The sequence below is a fragment of the Hemiscyllium ocellatum genome, chromosome 31 (assembly GCF_020745735.1).
Source record: "Hemiscyllium ocellatum isolate sHemOce1 chromosome 31, sHemOce1.pat.X.cur, whole genome shotgun sequence".
Classification (NCBI taxonomy): Eukaryota; Metazoa; Chordata; class Chondrichthyes; order Orectolobiformes; family Hemiscylliidae; genus Hemiscyllium; species Hemiscyllium ocellatum.
The window spans coordinates 16,583,851-16,602,578 of NC_083431.1; the positions used below are offsets into that span (position 1 = coordinate 16,583,851).

An 18,728-nucleotide genomic window follows, 5' to 3' on the forward strand; every position below is an offset into this window, starting at 1 on the left:
AGTCATTCTCTATTTAAATAATATTCACCTCTTCTATTCTTTCTACTAAAAGGAAATAACCATACAGTTTCATACATTACATTCCATCTGCCAAGTTTTTGCCCACTCGCTTAACCTGTTTAATTTGCTTTGCAGTCTGTCATCCTCACCACTTGCCTTCCATACTACTGTCATAAAGAAAGCGTAGATGATTAAAAATGTATCAACTTTGTGTCTGTACAGAAGAAAATGCAGAAATACATTTGACAAAGATTTTCAAAAGATCTAAACTAATCTCAATTAAAAAACATCTAATACAATAATTGGAATGCCAATAACACTGGATCTTATCGATGTGAACACCAACGCTTCCACAAAAGCTTAGACATCCACTATTAAAGAAAACAGAATTTTTATGAAAAACTTTATGGCATTGGTTACTCATAACAAGTTGTATTGAAATACAGCACTGTGTTAGCTGCATGACAAACCTAACCACTGCAACAGAGCCACTGCGCATACTGCAATGAGGCTGTTTTGAAGAATCATCATTGGAGCCCTGGATCAAAGGGAGTGGCAGAAGGCTAATCAAGCCAAGCAACTCAGTGACAGGGAGAACACAGGGTTTTGTCAAACACAAGGGATGACATCCTAAGGAAGTTCCCATTGATGAGTTATCTCATTGGATTTCGATACCTTAGAAAAAGGGAACCCCTCCCTCCTCTTCAAACTACGTGACATGGCAGAGCCAAGGTCTCTAAGTCAGCACTAAGTTAACCTCCGGGTGGAAGACTGTCTTTGACCCTTCTCCACTGGACTTCATGTGGAGGAGGGGATAGGGGGCCATGTTGGGACAGCCATTAATCTTCACCATGCAAATCCCTATTTATGTTTAACATCCTTTCATGGAATGTGAATGTTGCCGGCTGGGCCAGCATTTGCTGCCGCTTAGGTGGTGTGAGCTAATTTCTTGAACTACTGCAATCCACTTGGTAGGTAGATCCACAATGCTGTTAGGGAGTGAACAACCCATTTCAAGAATTTCCCCTTTCAAAACTCCCAGCTTATCGCCACAGAACATATTAAGTTCCACCCACAATAGCTACCAAGCTGCCGCAAAGTTATGCGTCAAGCTAAAAGCTTTTCAAGAACATTAGTGTTAAACATAACCTCATGCTGAGTCACAAAACTAAAAACATAGCATCACAGAGCATGGAAACAGAATCTTTCGTCCAACTAGTCCACTCTGACCATGTTCCCAAACTAAACCAGTCTCACATGCCTGCCTTTGGTCCCTATCCCTCCAAACTTTCCTATTCATGTACTTATCCAAAATGTCTTTTAAACAGTGTAACTGTACCTGCATCCACTACTTTGTCTGGCAGTTCATTCCATATATGAACCACTGCAAACATTTTGCTAATGTCGTGGGCGGCACGGTGGCACAGTGGTTAGCACTGCTGCCTCACAGCGCCAGAGACCCGGGTTCAATTCCCGACTCAGGCGACTGACTGTGTGGAGTTTGCACGTTCTCCCCGTGTCTGCGTGGGTTTCCTCCGGGTGCTCCGGTTTCCTCCCGCAGTCACAAAGATGTGCGGGTCAGGTGAATTGGCCATGCTAAGTTGCCCGTAGTGTTAGGTAAGGGGTAAATGCAGGGGTATGGGTGGGTTGCGCTTCGGCGGGTCGGTGTGGACTTTTTGGGCCGAAGGGCCTTTTTCCACACTGTAAGTAATCTAATCTAATCTAATCTAATCTAATCTTTGGATTGTGGGAGGAAAACACTGGGAGAATGTACATAATGTACAGACAGTCATCTGAGGCTGGAATCAAACTCAGGTCCCTGGCGCTGTGAGGCTGCAGTGCTAACCACTGAGCCATCATGCCTCCCCTTGATTCCACATCCTTTAAAATTCTGTTATGCTTTGGAGTACCAGTTGGTGGAGGATGGAACCGAGACTCCGGGACCAATATGTGGAGCATACCCTAACTTCCAATTGCCATCCACTTTAATTCCCCCCTCCTACTCCCCCAGTGACATGTCCCTCCTTGACCTCCTCCACCATCAGAGTGAGGCAAAACTGAAACTGGACGAACAGCACTTTGTATTTTGCCTGGGAAGCTTACAGCCCAATAGCCTCAACATCGACTTCACCAGCTTCAAAGTCCCTCCTCCTCCAGCTTTATCCCATGTCTAGCCCCTCCCCTCCTCCTCACCCCCCTGACCTGTTCTAACCTGCGCAGCTTCCTATTCTGCTCCACCCTTCCCACTGACCAATCACAGTAACCTCCAACCTGCATCCACCTATCACCATTCCACCGACCCTTCCCCCAGCCCCACTCTCCTCCCTTCAGTTTTACTTCTGCGCTTCCATCCCCCTCCCCAGTCCTGACGAAGGGTTTCAGTGTGAAACGTTGACTTTCTTCTCATCTGATGCTGTCTGACTTGCTGTGCTTTTCCAGCTTCACGTCTGTTGACTCTGACTTCCAGCATCTGCAGTCCTTACTGTCTCCTGTTGATATTGCACCTGTCCACTAACGTTTAGTAACTTCTGAACACTGATCCCTCAATCTCACAGCTCTTCCACGGTTTCTGGTTCCTTACAGTTTAGAAGATACTCAGACCTATCTTTCCAAAGAAAATGACCTTTCATTTCCCTTCATTAAGTTCAATCTGTCACAGTTTATCCACTCATTTAAGCTGTCAATTATTCTTACTGCTTTATCTTCACTGTTAACCATGTCACCACCTCACTTGGTGGTGTTAGCAAACTTAGATGGACAGTTCTCGCTTCCTTTTATTTAAGTCAGTGATAAATACAGACCCCGGTCCAGCACGCTGGGGAACATCAGTCACATCCTGCAGATTGGAGAACATACTCATTATCCCTTCTCTCTGTTTCCTGACTCCTAAACAGTTCTCCAACATTGTCAAGAGGTTGGTTCCAATGCCACACCCTTTCATTTATGTGAGCATCTCTTGTTTAGAATCTTATCAAATGCTTCTGGAATATGATATTAAAATAAGTGGACACTCCCTTATAAGCTTTGTTAGCAAAACTCTTCAAAACAAAATTAACCAAGTTAGATCACTAGTTGTGATTTGTGGAGTGTTATTTACATCAAAATAACCTTCCACCAATCACTACAAGTTCTCTCTGATCAGTTCATCTTCATCAAAGTGATAAGGATAGCTGGAGAACAGCAATCAGGAAGAACATCTCCCGATAAGGGAGATCCATAGACATTTTGTCTGCTTGAATTGGCTTCTGAGACATTCAATACTCTAACAGAAACTGTTTGGGGGCAGTGCAAAATATTCCCTAATGGCTTATAAAAGAAATGTAGAGAAGTTTTTAAGACTTCTGTTTTTAAAGATACAGGGTGAAGATTACATGACATGTTCTTCTGGGAAGCCACTGTTAGCAATAGGTGGCCAGCTGGTCTGTTTTCTGTTGAGCTTTTAGAGAGAAGAATGTTGGTCAAGACATTTGGGGAATTAATTTTTGTTGTGTCCCAAGGTGACAGTGGATGAACAGAGTTTGGATCTCCTACTCTCCTACTGCATCCGAGCACTGCAGCAGTGTAACTCCTGGACCCATGTGGAAATACTGCAGGCAGTGGCTGCCCTTGTCTATGGTAATGGGACACGATGCCAAAAGGTACGGTTGCTTCCTTTTTTTTTAAAAGGGAAATGTTGTGTTGCAGGCCATATCGGTTGGTTATTCAGTGTGGACCAGAGTCAAGCAGGCCATGCAAAATGCAGATTTGATCCCTGATCTGAGTCATAGTGTTTTCAACAGCATGGAAAAGGCTCTTTGGCCCATCATAACCACATTGATTATCTATCTATTTCTGGTCCCATTGTCCAACACAAGGTCTGTAGCCTTGTATGCTATGGCATTCCAAGTCGTTAGCTAAATAATTCATAAACATCTTGAGGGTTCGGGCCTCTCCTGCCCTTTTTAGGCAGTGAGTTCCAGATGCCCACGAGTCCCTGGGTGAAAACATTTTCCCTCTAAACTTCCTGATCTTTACTTTAAAACTCTGCCCCTGGTTATTGACCCATCTACAAAGGGGAAAGCTTTTTCCCTATCTACCCCATCTGTGCCCCTCATGAATTTGTACACCTCAGTCAGGTCTCCCCTTGGCCTTCTCTGCTCTTAGGAAAGATCACCGGTCATCTAGTCTCTCTTCTCAGCTACGTTGCCCAAACCCAGGCAACATCCTGATGAATCTCCTCTGCAATCTCTCTAGTGGAAGCTCAGCCTTCCTGTTTTTTTAAAAAAAAGGAAATTCTGCAGATCCTCTAACTCAAAAACAAAACAGAAATTGTTGGAACAGCTCAGCAGGTCTGGCAGCATCTATGGAGAGAAAACAGAGTTAACATTTTGGACTGAGTGACCCTTGCTCAAGGTCCTCAGGCCTGAGGAAGGGTCACTCAACCCAAAACATTAACTCTGATTTCTCTCCACAGATGCTGCCAGACATGTTGAGCTGTTCTAGGAATTTCAGTTTTGTTCCAGACTTCCTGTAATGAGGGTAAGTGAGTCAAAGAGGGATAACAAGGAGAAATAATCTTGAACTGTTTGGAGTGTGCTGCCTTAAAAGATGGAGGGTTCAGATTAAATAGTAGCTTTCAAACGGCAATTTATATATAACTAAGAAGGGAAAAGGTGCAGAGTGATGGAGTGTGAGTAGGGTGACAGGGTAGGTGGGTGGTGGATTGGTTGCTGGGATGAATCGATTCACTCTTCACTCTTTTAATGGGCTGGACCAAGTGATCACTTCCTGTGCTATGTGATTCTTTGAATGTACTTAGAAGAGAGGGGAGAAATGTAAATTTTTTTCCAAACATTTTGGATGCAGAGATTTTAGCTCATTTGGTCATGTTAATAATGAATATTGCTGAACTCCCATTGAATTAGTTTTTTTGCTCTGTTGCCATGGAAATGGAAAAAATAAATAGGAAGGAAATCATGTACATCTGCAGTAAAGTCAGAAAATTACAGAAATACCAGAATCTGAAGAGAAAAAGGTCAGATCAGTGTTTCAGGCCTTTTATCTGAAATGGACGTAGTCATAGATAGCTATGTTTCCTGACACTGTTATGTTGTATAAATGAGGTGGAGCCTCTGTCTATTGATAGTTGTTCCAAACTCTGGGGATGTTGCTATCTGGCTAAAAAGGGCAGGTTCCTGGGTCTTTAGCCCGGCGTTGGCAGCAGAACTTCAGAGTAGCATTCCAGTTTTTTAAGAGGGGAAACTGTAGGATTAGATCAATTGGATTATTTTCCCCCTGAAGAATTGGGGCTGTGATGAAATGCTGTGACATTGCAGCTCTCCACAGGCATTTTGTGACTGGTCCCATCGAGGTGTGAAACTGATTGTACTCCCAGAGAAGCCATACAGATTCTTCAGGACACTCCCCTCAAACTACTGCCAGCCCCAATTAGGAAAAGGGCAAGAAGTACTGTAGCTCCCAGCTTGGATTCTCTTTACAAAGTAATGGGAGCAGGAACTTGGTGAAACTGGGTTTTGCTCCAGATTCTGCCATGCATCTCAGCAGAATCCTTTCCTCAAACCCTTAAGGGAAGCTTCTTTCTACTGAGGTGTCTGGCTAAAGGGACAACCTGAACTTATTCCTTGCAAATACTGACAGATCTACACCACTGCCTTTCCCTACATTTCTGTTTTCATATGCATTTTCTTTTTGCTTTTCCCTGTGATGCTGAGAGGCATGCAGGTCATTAACGTCAATCAGTTAATTTGCAATGTATTTTGTGCTTTCATCTAGTTCCTTCCAGACCTGCTGGGGAAAGAAGGAATCTTACTTCAGCTTAGCGCACCAACCCAGCCAGACGTGGACCTGCGGAGGGCTGCGGTATATTGCATGGCTAATCTCTGTCTTGGGTAAGTTTTCAAATATAAAGTAATTTGGTCCAGGTTTGTTTATAATTTTAGCAAATATTTAAACTTCAATTCCTTTATATTCCTCACTGGCTAGTGCCATTTTAGGAAATGGAAAGACACCTGGGGGGTAAGATTTAGAGTAGTTTATCTTCAAAGCTTTTCCCTGGTAGGCTGACAGGATATGAATTAGTAACAAAATGAAACAGCCTGTTCACTACTTGGAATGCACTGCTCTGTCCTGTTAAAATGCAATCTTCCATCTAATAGTTAAGTTGAAGAACTGTTTGACGACAAAGATTGTTGGTTTTACAGTTTCAGGGCATGACAATGGAATTTTATGTCTTTTTTGATTAAATTATTAATTCATTTTTTAATTCTCTTTTTGGGTTGTGGGTATTGCTGATATGTTTGTTTGTTACCCATTCCTAATTACATTTTGAACTGAATGAATTGCTGGGCTATTTCAGATAGCAGTTAAGAATTGACTACATTTCTGTGGGTCTGGACTCCATGTAGACCAGACCAGGTAAGAATAGCAGGTTTCCTTCTTTAAAGGACATTTGTGAGCCAGATGGGCTTTCATGATGATTGATGATAGTTTCGTGTTGCCATGTCTGAGTCTAATTTTCACTTCCAGATTTGATGTGGGCATCACCGATGAGGTCAGCATTAATTGCGCATCCCTGATTAGCCTTGAAAAGGTTTTGTCAAGTGGTAATATTGAACCTCTGCAGTCCATGTGATGTAGACACTCAACAGTTTTTGTTTGGGAGGAACTTCCTGGCTTTTGACCCAGTGGTGATGAAGACATCTCAAAATATTTCCAGATCAAGATGATACAAGATGCTTAGAAATGGCAGTTTTCCTAAGCGTCTACTTCTTTTGTCCTTCTGGGGGCAGAGACCTTGGGTTTGGAAGGTGCTGTGGAAGAAGCCGTGGCAAGTTATGGCTAGGCATCGAGTAGACTGTTACAAACTGTGCATGTCAAGGCACTGGTGAAAAGAGGTTTGACCAAGATGTTTTGTGTTGATGGGAATTAGAAAATACATTTTATTTGCAACCAATATTGATTTTTTGGTCCTTAAACTTTTTGTTTAGGAAATAGGATGGAGACCAGAGTCTGTACGATTCTGACCTGTATTCCAAACGCACAGGCCCCACTCTCCTGTGACCCCCTTCATCTGACGCACAATAGAAACCTTTCAAGGCTGAGGAACAACGATCCCTGGGTGTTCATGACAGTTGACCAAAGCAAATTTGCCAGATTTGTCTCTGGTGTCATGCACTTGCATTTATGTCGTTAACAGCACAAGCATAATATAAAAGTACATTAAACCATTCTCCTACTTTTAGGAAGGGCTGATTAAATTTACACTTCATGGGTTTCCATCGGTTTATTATAAACTGAGAATGTGTATCTGACAGATGTCAGCTGTTAATGCAAATATTGCACTAAAATTTTAAAGGACTATTTCACTTTCTTGCTAATAGTGTGCCTGGACAGCCGTACTTGGATGAACCGTACAAAACTGTGGCTCTACAGACCTTTCTCATTGTGATGCGGAACCCAAGGTCTCCTGATGTTGATGATGTCACCGTATGTAAGGTAACTAATAAAGTGTGATGGTACAATTATTTCTAATCTCAATACAAGTTTGGCTCCTGCTGCTAAGTAGCTAATTGCTGGGAGGTGCCTTTAAATAACATGGTAGTTGCATTCCAGCAAAACCTCGCTTAATAGAAATAATGGGGCCTATGGGAAAATTGGGGCAGACCAGCAAAAATATCGCCCATGGTCATTCAAAAATCTCTCAGAAGTCTAATGCAAAGTATATCTCAGCCTGAATGAAGGTTGAAATCATATTTATTAACAAAACAAAAGTAAATTTAACACAGTACATTTATAAAATGTAAGAAAGCTGCTCTTTGTACAGTATCTCTCTCAGAAAGCAGCTCTGTTGGCAGCTTACATCAGCATATGTGCAGAATGGCACGCAGACTGGCACCAACGTTGCAAATACGCAGACACCGGCACATGCGCAGAATGGCAAGAACATCGGCACATGCGCAGAATGAAGCGCACAAACCGATCCCCGCTGGAATCGTGCTATTGCCAACAGAGGTAAATGTACACCAAAATACCGTTCCCTAATTTTTCAGCGAAGTTATAGCCAATTGCGCTGCTGAAACATCCATTATCCCAGAACTACCTGTATTTTTCATTTCATTTTCTGTAGGGAATTATCTGGCCATCACTTAATTCCTTAGCATGACAGAAAGATTGTGGGGTCAAGTCCTGTTTCAGACACTTGAGCACATGATCTAAGCTGATACACCCAGTACAGAATTGAGGGAATTGATGTGCCATCTGTCTGATGAATTGTTAAACTGAGGCTTTGATTGACCTCTCAGGTGAATGTAAAAGATTTCAGAGGATGATTCATAGAGCAAAATCATTCTCTCTGACTAACCTTTATTCCTTAATCAATTCTTCGTGTGGAGAGTGGTGCATGTATGAAATGAACTGCCAGAGAAAGTGATGGAGGCTAGTACAATTGCAGCATTTAAAAGGCACCTGGATGGGTATATGAATAGGAAGGTTTAGAGGGATATGGGCCAAATGCTGGCAAATGGGACTAGATTAATGTAGGACATCTTGTCGACATGGACGAGTTGGACCAAAGGATCTGTTTCCATGCTATACAGGTCTATGACTCTAAGTAAAGCAATAAATCCAGTTCCGTAATTTGCTGCTAGGGGGACTTTGGTGTGCCCAAATGGCCACTTCGTTTCCTACATTAAAATAGCAGGTAGACATTAAAAATATTTGTGAGATGAAAAGTGCTTTGGGTTGTCCTGTGGTTGTGAAAGGCCCTGTATCTATTACATATGTGCAATACATAAAGTCTTTCTTCTTTCCTTATGTCAGACAGTATGAAAACTCATGTTGCTGTTTTCATGACATTCACAATTTCATGGCCACAAACAGCTCATGATATCCAGATTATGTCCGATAATGAGGGACATCTAGGGAATATTCAAATATTTTTAAAACCGAGGTGAATAAATTTTTTTTAGGCAGAGAAATAAAAGGTTATGGGTAGGGGGGAATGTAGAATTCAGAATACAAACAGATGATCTTACTGAATGGTGGATCAGACTCGGGGATTTGAATGTCCTATTTTAGCTCCCATTAAAATAACATGGGTATTGCTTGCTGCATATTTATTCTGCTGCTCTTCATCTTGGCAAGTAGCACAGCTTCAATGTTAAGACTGCTGCCATTATTCAAACAAATATAATAAGAATTTTAAATTAATTGTTAATCCCAGTGCTGCAACCTGCTCATAGGCTCTGACACAGAGCACGTAGTTAACTGTTGGGATGTGGCTGGACCTTTGATTATTACCTGTGTTCTTGTGGGGATGTTACCTGACCTTCTGCTCATCATTTCATTGTGATAGCTTTGCTCAGCTAGAATTCACCATGTGACAGCCTGGTTTTGAGTTGACATTGCACAGTGTCTTAGATTTGCTGTCTCAACAGCCAGCACTGTTCTAAGTGAACTCCCTTGTTTTGTGTTTGTTTCTTTTCAGCAAACTGGTCACAATGTTTCTGTTCCCTTAGATTGAGGGAAGTGTCTATGATGTGATGAAAAGCATCTAGTGTATAATAATGTTCCAAAGTGTATCATGTGGTTACTGATATGCGCAAGGACTCTAGTGACAGAATTTGTTATGAAACAAAGTTCTGCTGCATGTGATCAACAGAAAAGTAGCTTTTGTGAGGAAGCAAGACCTTACAGGTCACAGTCAGTTAAGTTGTTCCTGACTGTTGACAATTGTGCATACAACCTGTTAAACAAAATTCAGTTTGCAAAGAACCCAATGTTTGTGATCTGAATTTTCACTGTACAGTAAGAAAATTGGAAGAGATGAAAATGGAGACTTTGTTCTACACGATTCTATCTTCTGAAACAGTGTGGAAGAGATCAAAGGCTGTGTGAGTCTGGTCTTTTCTAAGTCCAATATCCATAGAATGAGCATTCTCCAAGAGAAGCCATCGGAAAGTGATCAGGACCTGGAAGCATGGCTTCTATCTGTTGCCCCTCCCAGTCTGTTTATATTGGTGAGTGTTACACCATACGATACTTCTATCCATTGAGCCACGAAAGAGATTTTGAAAGGATTTCTTTTGAGACTCTTTAAGCAGAGGATTTTTGTGAATTTATCTCCTGTTTAATTTTCTTCTACAAGTCTTGGATCACTGCCACTTTCTGGGGATTGTCAGATAGGTGATGTTTGCTCTGATTTTATGCTTCCCCCACTGGCGTGGTGCCTGATCTTTCACATAAGTAAAGCTAATAGTTGGGAATGTCGCAATGTTAGCACTGACTATGTTTCCACTGCCCTTGCATCAAGTGATCGTGCATCAATTCACCATGCCACTGTACTCAGACTTTTTCCTGTAAGTGAAGATTAGGATACCTGCATATTCTCTGGTAGTAACTTGACATGGTTGTAATTCTTGTTTCAGTTGTTGCAAAATGCATTGAAAGGCATCCATTCCATTCTGAATGCAGGGAGGATTAATCTGATGCAAACTGATCAACTAGGGAATCTCCTTGCAGTTCTAAAGGTAAATATTTCTAAATTAATAACAGTTTAACATTGTTGAATAGAATATGTTAACAGTAGATAGATCTAGAGAAGATGCATTAAGGTGGACAAGGTCCCATATCCAAATGGGATCTATCTCCGATACTAAGGGAAGTGAGAGAGGAAATAGCTGGGGTCTTAACAGATATCTTTGCAGCATCCTTGAACATGGCTGAAGTCTGGGAGGACTGGAGAATTGCTAATGTTGTCCCCTTGTTTAAGAAGGGTGGCAGGGATAATACAGATAATTATAGACTGGTGAGCATGACGTCAGTGGTAGGGAAGCTGCTGTAGAAAATACTGAGGCATCGCACCTATTTACATTTGGAAGAAAATGGGCTTATCAGGCAATAGACAACATGGCTTTATGCAGGGAAGGTCATGTCTTACCAACTTAATAGAATTCGTTTGAGCAAGTAACAAAGTTGATTGATGAGAGAAGGGCTGTAGATGTCATATGCATGGACTGTAGTAAGGCATTTGATAAGGTTCCCCATGGTAGGCTGATGGAGAAAGTGAAGTCATATGGGGTCCAGGGTGTACTTGCTAGATGGATAGAGAACTGGCTGGGCAGCAGGAGACCGAGCAGGGAATTTTTCAAAATAGAGAACTGTGACCAGTGGTGTTCCAGAGGGATCTGTGTTGGGACCACTATTGTTTGTGATATACGTAAGTGATCTGGAGGAAGGTATAGGTGGTCTGATTAGCAAGTTTGCAGATGACACTAAGATTGGCAGCAAACAGTGAGGGGGTCTGTCAGAGAATGCAGCAGAATATAGATAGATTGGAGAGTTGGGCAGAGGAATGGCAGATTTGCCCAGAATCTGGCCAAATGTGAGGTGATGCATTTTGAAAGATCCAATTTAAGAGCGAACTATACAGTAAATGGAAAAGTCCTGGGGAAAATTGATGTACAGAGAGATCAGGGTGTTCAGGTCTACTGTAGCCTGAAGGTGACAATGCAGGTCAATAGAATGGTCAAGAAGGCATATAGCATGCTTTCCTTCATCGGCCGGGATATTGAGTACCAGAGTTGGCAGGTCATGTTATAGTTGTATCGGACTTTGGTACGGTCACATTTGGAATACTGCGTACAGTTCTGGTCGCCACATAACCAAAAGGATGTGGATGCTTTGGAGAGGGTGCAGAGGAGGCTCACCAGGATGTTGCATGGTATGGAGGGCACTAGCTATGAAGAGAGGTTGAGTATATTAGGATTATTTTCAATAGAAAGATGAAGGTTGTGGGGTGGGAATCTGATTGAGGTCTACAAAACCATGAGAGGTATCGACAGGGTAGATAGTAAAAAATGTTTTCCCAGAGTGGGGAACTCAGTTACTAGGGGTCACGAGTTCAAGATGAGAGAGGAAAGGTTTAAGGGAGATATGCATGGAAAGTTCTTTACGCAGAGGGTGGTGGGCGCCTGGAGCATGTTGCTAGTGGAGCAGGTGGAAGTGGGCATGAAAGCGTCATTTAAGATGTAGCTAGACATGAATGGCTGGCTTCCGCCCCCACTGACCATGCAGCCTCCGCGATCGCCGTCCAGACAACCGCCTCCGCGATCGCCGTCCAGACAACCGCCTCCATGATCACCAGGAAGACCATCGCCGACAGATTCTTGGCCTCCGCAGGGTCCACTGCCACCGGGAACAACACCGTTTCTGCTGTCGCCGCATCTACCTCCACCCCCAGTGTCATCATTCACCCGCACAATGACCAAGCTGCATGTGTCTCCGCCCCCGTGCCGATCTCCGCCCCCATGCCTAACCCTGCCCCTACTCCCAGCTCCAGCTCCAGCCCCACACCAGGTCCTAGCTCCAGCCCTACTGTATTTTCACCATCCCTGCAGACCTCCCCGTCTCTGAGGATGAAAGATTAGTCCTCAGCAGAGTCTCGCCTTCATCCTCCTAAACTCCCGGATTAACGAGTTCAACACGCGGTGAGACATCGAGCAATTCTTCCGCTGCCTTCGCCTCCGCGCCTACTTCTGCAATCAGCATTCTCGCCCACCCTCTGATGACCTCTTCTCCTGCCTCCAACACACTCCATCCACCTGGACACCCGTGCTGGCCTCTTACCCGCCCTTGATCTCTTCATAGCCAACTGCCGCCGCGACGTTAACCGCGTTAACTTGTCCACCCCTCTTACCCACTCCAACCTCTCACACTCGCAACGTGCAGCCCTCCACTCCCCCTGTTCCAACCCCAATCTCACTATCAAACCGGCAGACAAGGGAGGCGTGGTGGTAATTTGGCGCATCGATCTTTACATTGCTGAGGCTAAACGCCAGCTCGTGGACACCTCCTTCTACTGCCCCTTTGAACATGACCCCACCTCCCACCACCAAACCATCATCTCCCAGACCATCCATAACCTTGTCATCTCAGGGGATCTCCCATCCACCGCCTCCACCCTCATAGTCCCACAACCCCGCACCGCCCGTTTCTACCTCCTGCCCAAAATTCACAAACCTGATTGCCCCGGCCGACCCATTGTCTCAGCCTGCTGCTGCCCCACCGAACTCATCTCCGCGTACCTCAACACGGTCCTATCCTCGTTAGTCCAAGAACTCCCCACCTACATTCGGGAAACCACCCACGCCCTCCACCTCCTCCATCATTTTCGCTTCCCTGGCCCCCAATGCCTTATCTCCACCATGAACATCCAGCCCCTATAAACCTCCATCCCCCATCATGAAGGCCTCAAAGCCCTCCACTTCTTCCTTTCCCATCGACCCACCAGTACCCTTCCACTGACACCCTCCTTCGACTGACTGAACTGGTCCTCACTCTGAACAACTTCTCTTTCCAATCCTCCCACTTCCTCCAAACCAAAGGAGTAGCCATGGGCACCCGCAGGGGCCCCAGCTATGCCTGCCTCTTCAGATATGTGGAACAGTCCATCTTCTGCAGCTACACTGGCACCATCCCCCACCTTTTCCTCCGCTACATCGATGACTGTATTGGCGCTACCTCGTGCTCCCACGTGGAGGTTGAATAGTTTATCCACTTTACTAACACCTTCCACCCCGACCTCAAATTTACCTGTACCGTCTCAGACACCTCCCTCCCCTTCCTAGACCCCTCCATTTCTATCTTGGGTGACCAACTCAACATGGACATTTACTATAAACTGACTGACTCCCACAGCTACCTAGATTACACCTCCTCCCACCAAGGACATGCAGGTCCTTGGACTCCTCCATCGCCATCGCCATCCCATATTCCCAATTCCTTCGCCTCCGTCGCATCTGCGCCAAGGAGGACCAATTCCAATACCGAACAACCCAGATGGCCTCCTTCTTCAAAGACTGCAATTTCCCCTCAGCCGTTGTTGACGATGCGCTCCACCGCATCTCCTCCACTTCCTGCTCCTCCAATCGCCACCAGGACAGAACCCCACTGGTCCTCACCTCCCACCTCACCAACCTCCAGATACATCGTATCATCCTTCATCATTTCTGCCACCTCCAAACAGACCCCACCACCAGGGATATATTTACCTCCCCTCCCCTATCAGCGTTCTGGAAAGCCCACTCCCTCCGTGACTCCCTCGTCAGGTCCACACCCCCCACCAACCCAACCTCCACTCCTGGCACCTTTCCCTGCAACCGCAAGAAATGCAAAACATGTGCCCAAGCCTCTCCCCCCCCCTCACCTCCCTCCAAGGCCCCAAGGGATCTTTCCATATCCATCACAAATTTACCTGCACCTCCACACACATCATTTACTGCATCCTCTGCACCCGATGTGGCCTCCTCTACATTGGGGAGACAGGCCGCCTACCTGCGGAACGTTTCAGAGAACACTTCTGGGACACCCGCCCAACCAACCCAACCACCCCGTGGCTCCACACTTTAACTCCCCCTCCCACTCCACCGAGGACATGCAGGTCCTTGGACTCCTCCATCGCCAGACCATAACAACACGACGGTTGGAGGAAGAGCGCCTCATCTTCCGCCTAGGAACCCTCCAACCACAAGGGATGAACGCAGATTTCTCCAGTTTCCTCATTTCCCCTCCCCCCACCTTGTCTCAGTCAAATCCCTCGAACTCAGCACCGCCCTCCTAACCTGCAATCTTCTTCCTGACTTCTCCGCCCCCACCCCACTCCGGCCTATCACCCTCACCTTGACCTCCTTCCACCTATCACATCTCCATCGCCCCTCCCCCAAGTCCCTCCTCCCTACCTTTTATCTTCGCCTGCTTGGCACACCTTCCTCATTCCTGAAGAAGGGCTTATGCCTGAAACGTCGATTCTCCTGCTCCTTGGATGCTGCCTGACCTGCTGCGCTTTTCCAGCAACTCATTTTTCAGATACATGAATGGGCAGGGAGCAGAAGGATACAGATCCTTAGAAAATAGGTGATAGGTTTAGATAGAGGATCTGTATCTGCACAGGCTTGCAGGATCGAAGGGCCTATTTGTGCTGTAATTTTCTTTGTTCTTTGTTCTTTTGTTTGTTATTACTAGGCAGTTCTTCTTTAAAAATTCATTTATCGGAAGTGGGTATCTCTGGCATGTATTGCCCACCCTTCATTGTCTTTGAGAAGGGGGTGGGGAGCACTTTTTGGACCGGTATGGTCCATTTGTTGTAAGTGGATTCACTATGCCATTAGAGAGGGAGCTGCAGGATATTGACCCAGCAGTGCTGAAGGAACAGTGAAATATTTCCAAATCAGGATGGTGAGTGGCTTTGAGGGGACCTTGCAGTTGGTAGTGTTTCCATATATCTGCTAGACTTGTCCTTGTTAACATGAAGGATTCTTCTTCTCATCTTCCCCTTCACATGAGGTATGGCGACCCTTAAGTTCAACCACCATCAGTCATAACTCTCGAATGAGAGAGCAGCCCCATGGTCTGGTCAGACAATGGTAACTTCACCTTTCTGTTCTTAGTGGTAGTGGTTGTGGATTTGGAAGATGCTATTGGAGGAGCCTTAAGTTGCTTATGCACATGTAATTATTTAATTATGCAACTTAATTAGGATTATTGTATGTAAAAAGGAACTGACACATTGGAGTGACCCAAGGTATGTTGGACTCCTGCAATCTATCCATTTGCAAGTGTAAGCCTCTTGGGGAAACTGACTGTAGGGAAGTCTGTTTTACCTTCACCCTATGTTGAATGTCTGCAAGGTGAAGTTCAGCCTACAGCGCACTCTGCAATTACTGCATCGCCTAACCTACCACCTTATTATTCCTGTGTTTCTTTCCTCGCAGACGTACATGTTCTATGGTTTTCCAGGTGTGAACATTGAAGTTCCTGCTGTTCTTTACCCAGCTTCTCTGCCACAGTATGAAGGCAGCTCACCCATAAAGGAGCAAATAGGAAGTGCTACAAACTCTTCAAAGCAAGTCGGGGTAATAACATTTCTCAATCACATGATTAAAGATGAAAGACATTACAAATGTTGAGATATCTTTGTTCGAGTAAGCAAAATCATTTATGTAAATGATTTGGATGTGAATATGGGAGGTATAGTTAGTAAGTTTGCAGATGACACCAAAATTGGAAGTGTACTGGACAGTGAAGAAGGTTACATTAGAGTACAATGGGATCTTGATCAGTGGGCCAGTGGGCTGAGAAGTGGGAGCTGGAGTTTAATCCAGATAAATGTGAGGTGTTACATTTTGGTAGGGCAAATCAGGTTTAGGACTTATACACTTAATGTTAAGGTCCTAGGGAGTGTTGCCAAACAAACAGACCTTGGAGTGCCGGTTCATTGTTCCTCGAAAGTGGAGACACAGATAATGAAGAAGGCATTTGGAATGCTTGGCTTTATTGGTCAGTCCATTGAGTATAGGAGTTGGGAGGTCATGTTGATGCTGTACAGGACATTGGTTAGCCACTTTTGGAATACTGTATTCAATTCGAGTCTCACTGCTATAAGAAAGATGTTGTTAATTTGGAACGGTTCAGAAAAGATTTATAAGGATGTTGCCAGGATTGTAGGGTTTGAGATATAGTGGAAACAGAATAAGTTAGGGCTATTTTCCCTGGAGGGTCGGAGGTTGAGAGGTGATTTTATAGAAGTTTATAAAATCACGAGGGTCATGAATAGGGTGAAAAGTCAAGTTTTTTCCCCAGGATACAGGAGTCCAAAACTAGAGGGTTTAAGGTGAGAAGGAAAAGATTTCAAAGGGATCGAAGGGACTTTTTCACACAGAGTGTGGTGCGTGTATGGAATGACCTGCCAGGGGAAGTGGAGGAGGTTGGTATAATTATAATATTTAAAAGACATAGAATAGCAAGGATTTAGAGGGATATGGGCCAAATGCTGGCAAGCGGGATAGATTAATTTCGGATATCTGGTCGGCATGTTTGATTTGGACCAAAGGGTCTGTTTCTGCGCTGTATATCTCTATGGCTCGATAAGTGGTGCCTGTTGCACAGAATCCCTACAATTTAAGCAGTATAACATCAAGAGTGCTGATTTTAGCTGCAGGCACTGGTGTAAAATGGATGATGTTGAATTGGTTGCCTATTATAAATGCAAGTTAATTTTGTGTTCCTTTTACTTCAATGGAACGAAGAATTGATTGATTGTGAGGGTGGTTAAAATGATATCACCTTCTTATACTGTCACTGATTTGTTAAAATTACAGCTGAAATGTATAGCTGATGCTTTAAAGAAAGAGGGTGGAACCTGAGACAAGTGGTCAGTCCTTTCAGTGTTGATTATCTCCTCTCACTGTGAACCTACATTATCAGGCACTGCACTTTAAAGTCATATGTTTTATGTGAAGTACTTTGAAGCTTTTCTGAGAAACGCAAGAAGATGCTACATAAGTATCTTTTTTTTCTTTTGAATGGTATTTCTTTTCAACACGATATGGGCTAAGTGCTGGCAAATGGGACTAGATTAATTCAGGATATCTGGTCAGGAAGGGCAAGTTGGACGAAAGGGCCTGTTTCTGTGCCATACATATCTATGATCCACACACCCCCATCTTCCAAGCAGGTGTGAAATGTGGAACCTGTGGGGAAGGGTGTTTTATGGGTGTCATTGCCCTTAAATGGAGAGCAGCATCCCATAGTTCAATCCTGTGTATTCTCAACTAATGTCACGCCTAGTTTTACTTTTGAGGAAGGGACTTCTCCTCTACCCACTTTATTAACTTGAAAGGCCTCAGGCTTATGAAAAGGGTACAGATAGGACAGATATCAACAAGTGAAAGGATGAGATCAAATGGATCATCAAACCTTCTACCGCTGCCTTGAGAAGTGAAATGCAAGTGGACTGCATGTGACCCTAGCCCATACGAAGACTATCAGTGCTCTCTACTTTGTATTGATGTCGGAAGTAATTCTACAGTTTTTATATGTAGATTAGATTCCCTACAGTGTGGAAACAGGTCCTTCGGCTCAGCAAGTCCACACTGACCTCTGAAGAGTAACCCACCCAGTCCCATTTCCCTCTGACTAATGCATCTAACACTACGGGCAATTTAGCATGGCCAATTGACCTGACCTGCACATCTTTGGACTGTGGGAGGAAACTGGAGCACCCGGAGGAAACCCACGCAGACATAGGGAGAATGTGCAAACTCCACACAGACAGTTGCCCGAGGCTGGAATTGAACCTGGGACTCTGGTGCTGTGAGGCAGCAGTGCTAACCACTGAGCCACCATGCCGTCTCATGTTTTATTTAAACTACCCATCAATTTTCTTTATGCACATAATTTTGGGGCAGTGCGGTGGCTCAGAGGTCAGCATTCTTGCCTAACAGCACCAGGGACCTGGATTCTATTCAACCCTCAGGCAACTGTCTGTGTGAAGTTTGCACATTCTCCCCATGTTTGTGTGGATTGCCTTCAGGTGCAGTCCAAACACGTGCAGGCTAGGTTGATTGGCCATGGTAAATTGACCATAGTGTCTAGGAATGTGCAGGCTAGGTGGATTAGTCATGGGAAATGCTGGGTTACAGGGATTGGGTGGGATGCTCTTCAGAGGGTCAGGGTGCTGACTGGCCTGCTTCCACAATGTGATTCTATGTTTCTAATCAATGTATGCAAAGATGCTATTACTCACCTATGGAGCAGGTGGGACTTAAAACTGGGCCTCCTGGCCCTGGTGTAGGGCCACTACCGGTATGCCACAAGGTCCCTAATGCTGACTGCCCTTGGTAATTCCCAGGTAGTTTCCCATCTAAGTACGAACCAGGCCTGAGTCTGCTTAG

General features: G+C 44.6%; 1 protein-coding gene across 3 annotated transcripts in view; it reads left to right on the plus strand.

Moving 5' to 3' along the window:
- heatr6 (HEAT repeat containing 6) overlaps positions 1–18,728 on the plus strand; it is a 74,221-nt gene that overhangs the window by 16,169 nt on the left and 39,324 nt on the right. For 2 of the 3 annotated variants that reach the window (XM_060847733.1, XM_060847734.1), the window contains 5 exons: positions 3,498–3,638; positions 5,773–5,888; positions 7,380–7,494; positions 10,425–10,526; positions 15,768–15,908. In XM_060847733.1, the coding sequence (XP_060703716.1) occupies positions 3,498–3,638; positions 5,773–5,888; positions 7,380–7,494; positions 10,425–10,526; positions 15,768–15,908 (615 nt within the window). Of the gene's footprint in view, positions 1–3,497; positions 3,639–4,451; positions 4,519–5,772; positions 5,889–7,379; positions 7,495–10,424; positions 10,527–15,767; positions 15,909–18,728 lie in introns of those variants that run through there. The other variant, XM_060847735.1, reaches the window with a different exon arrangement.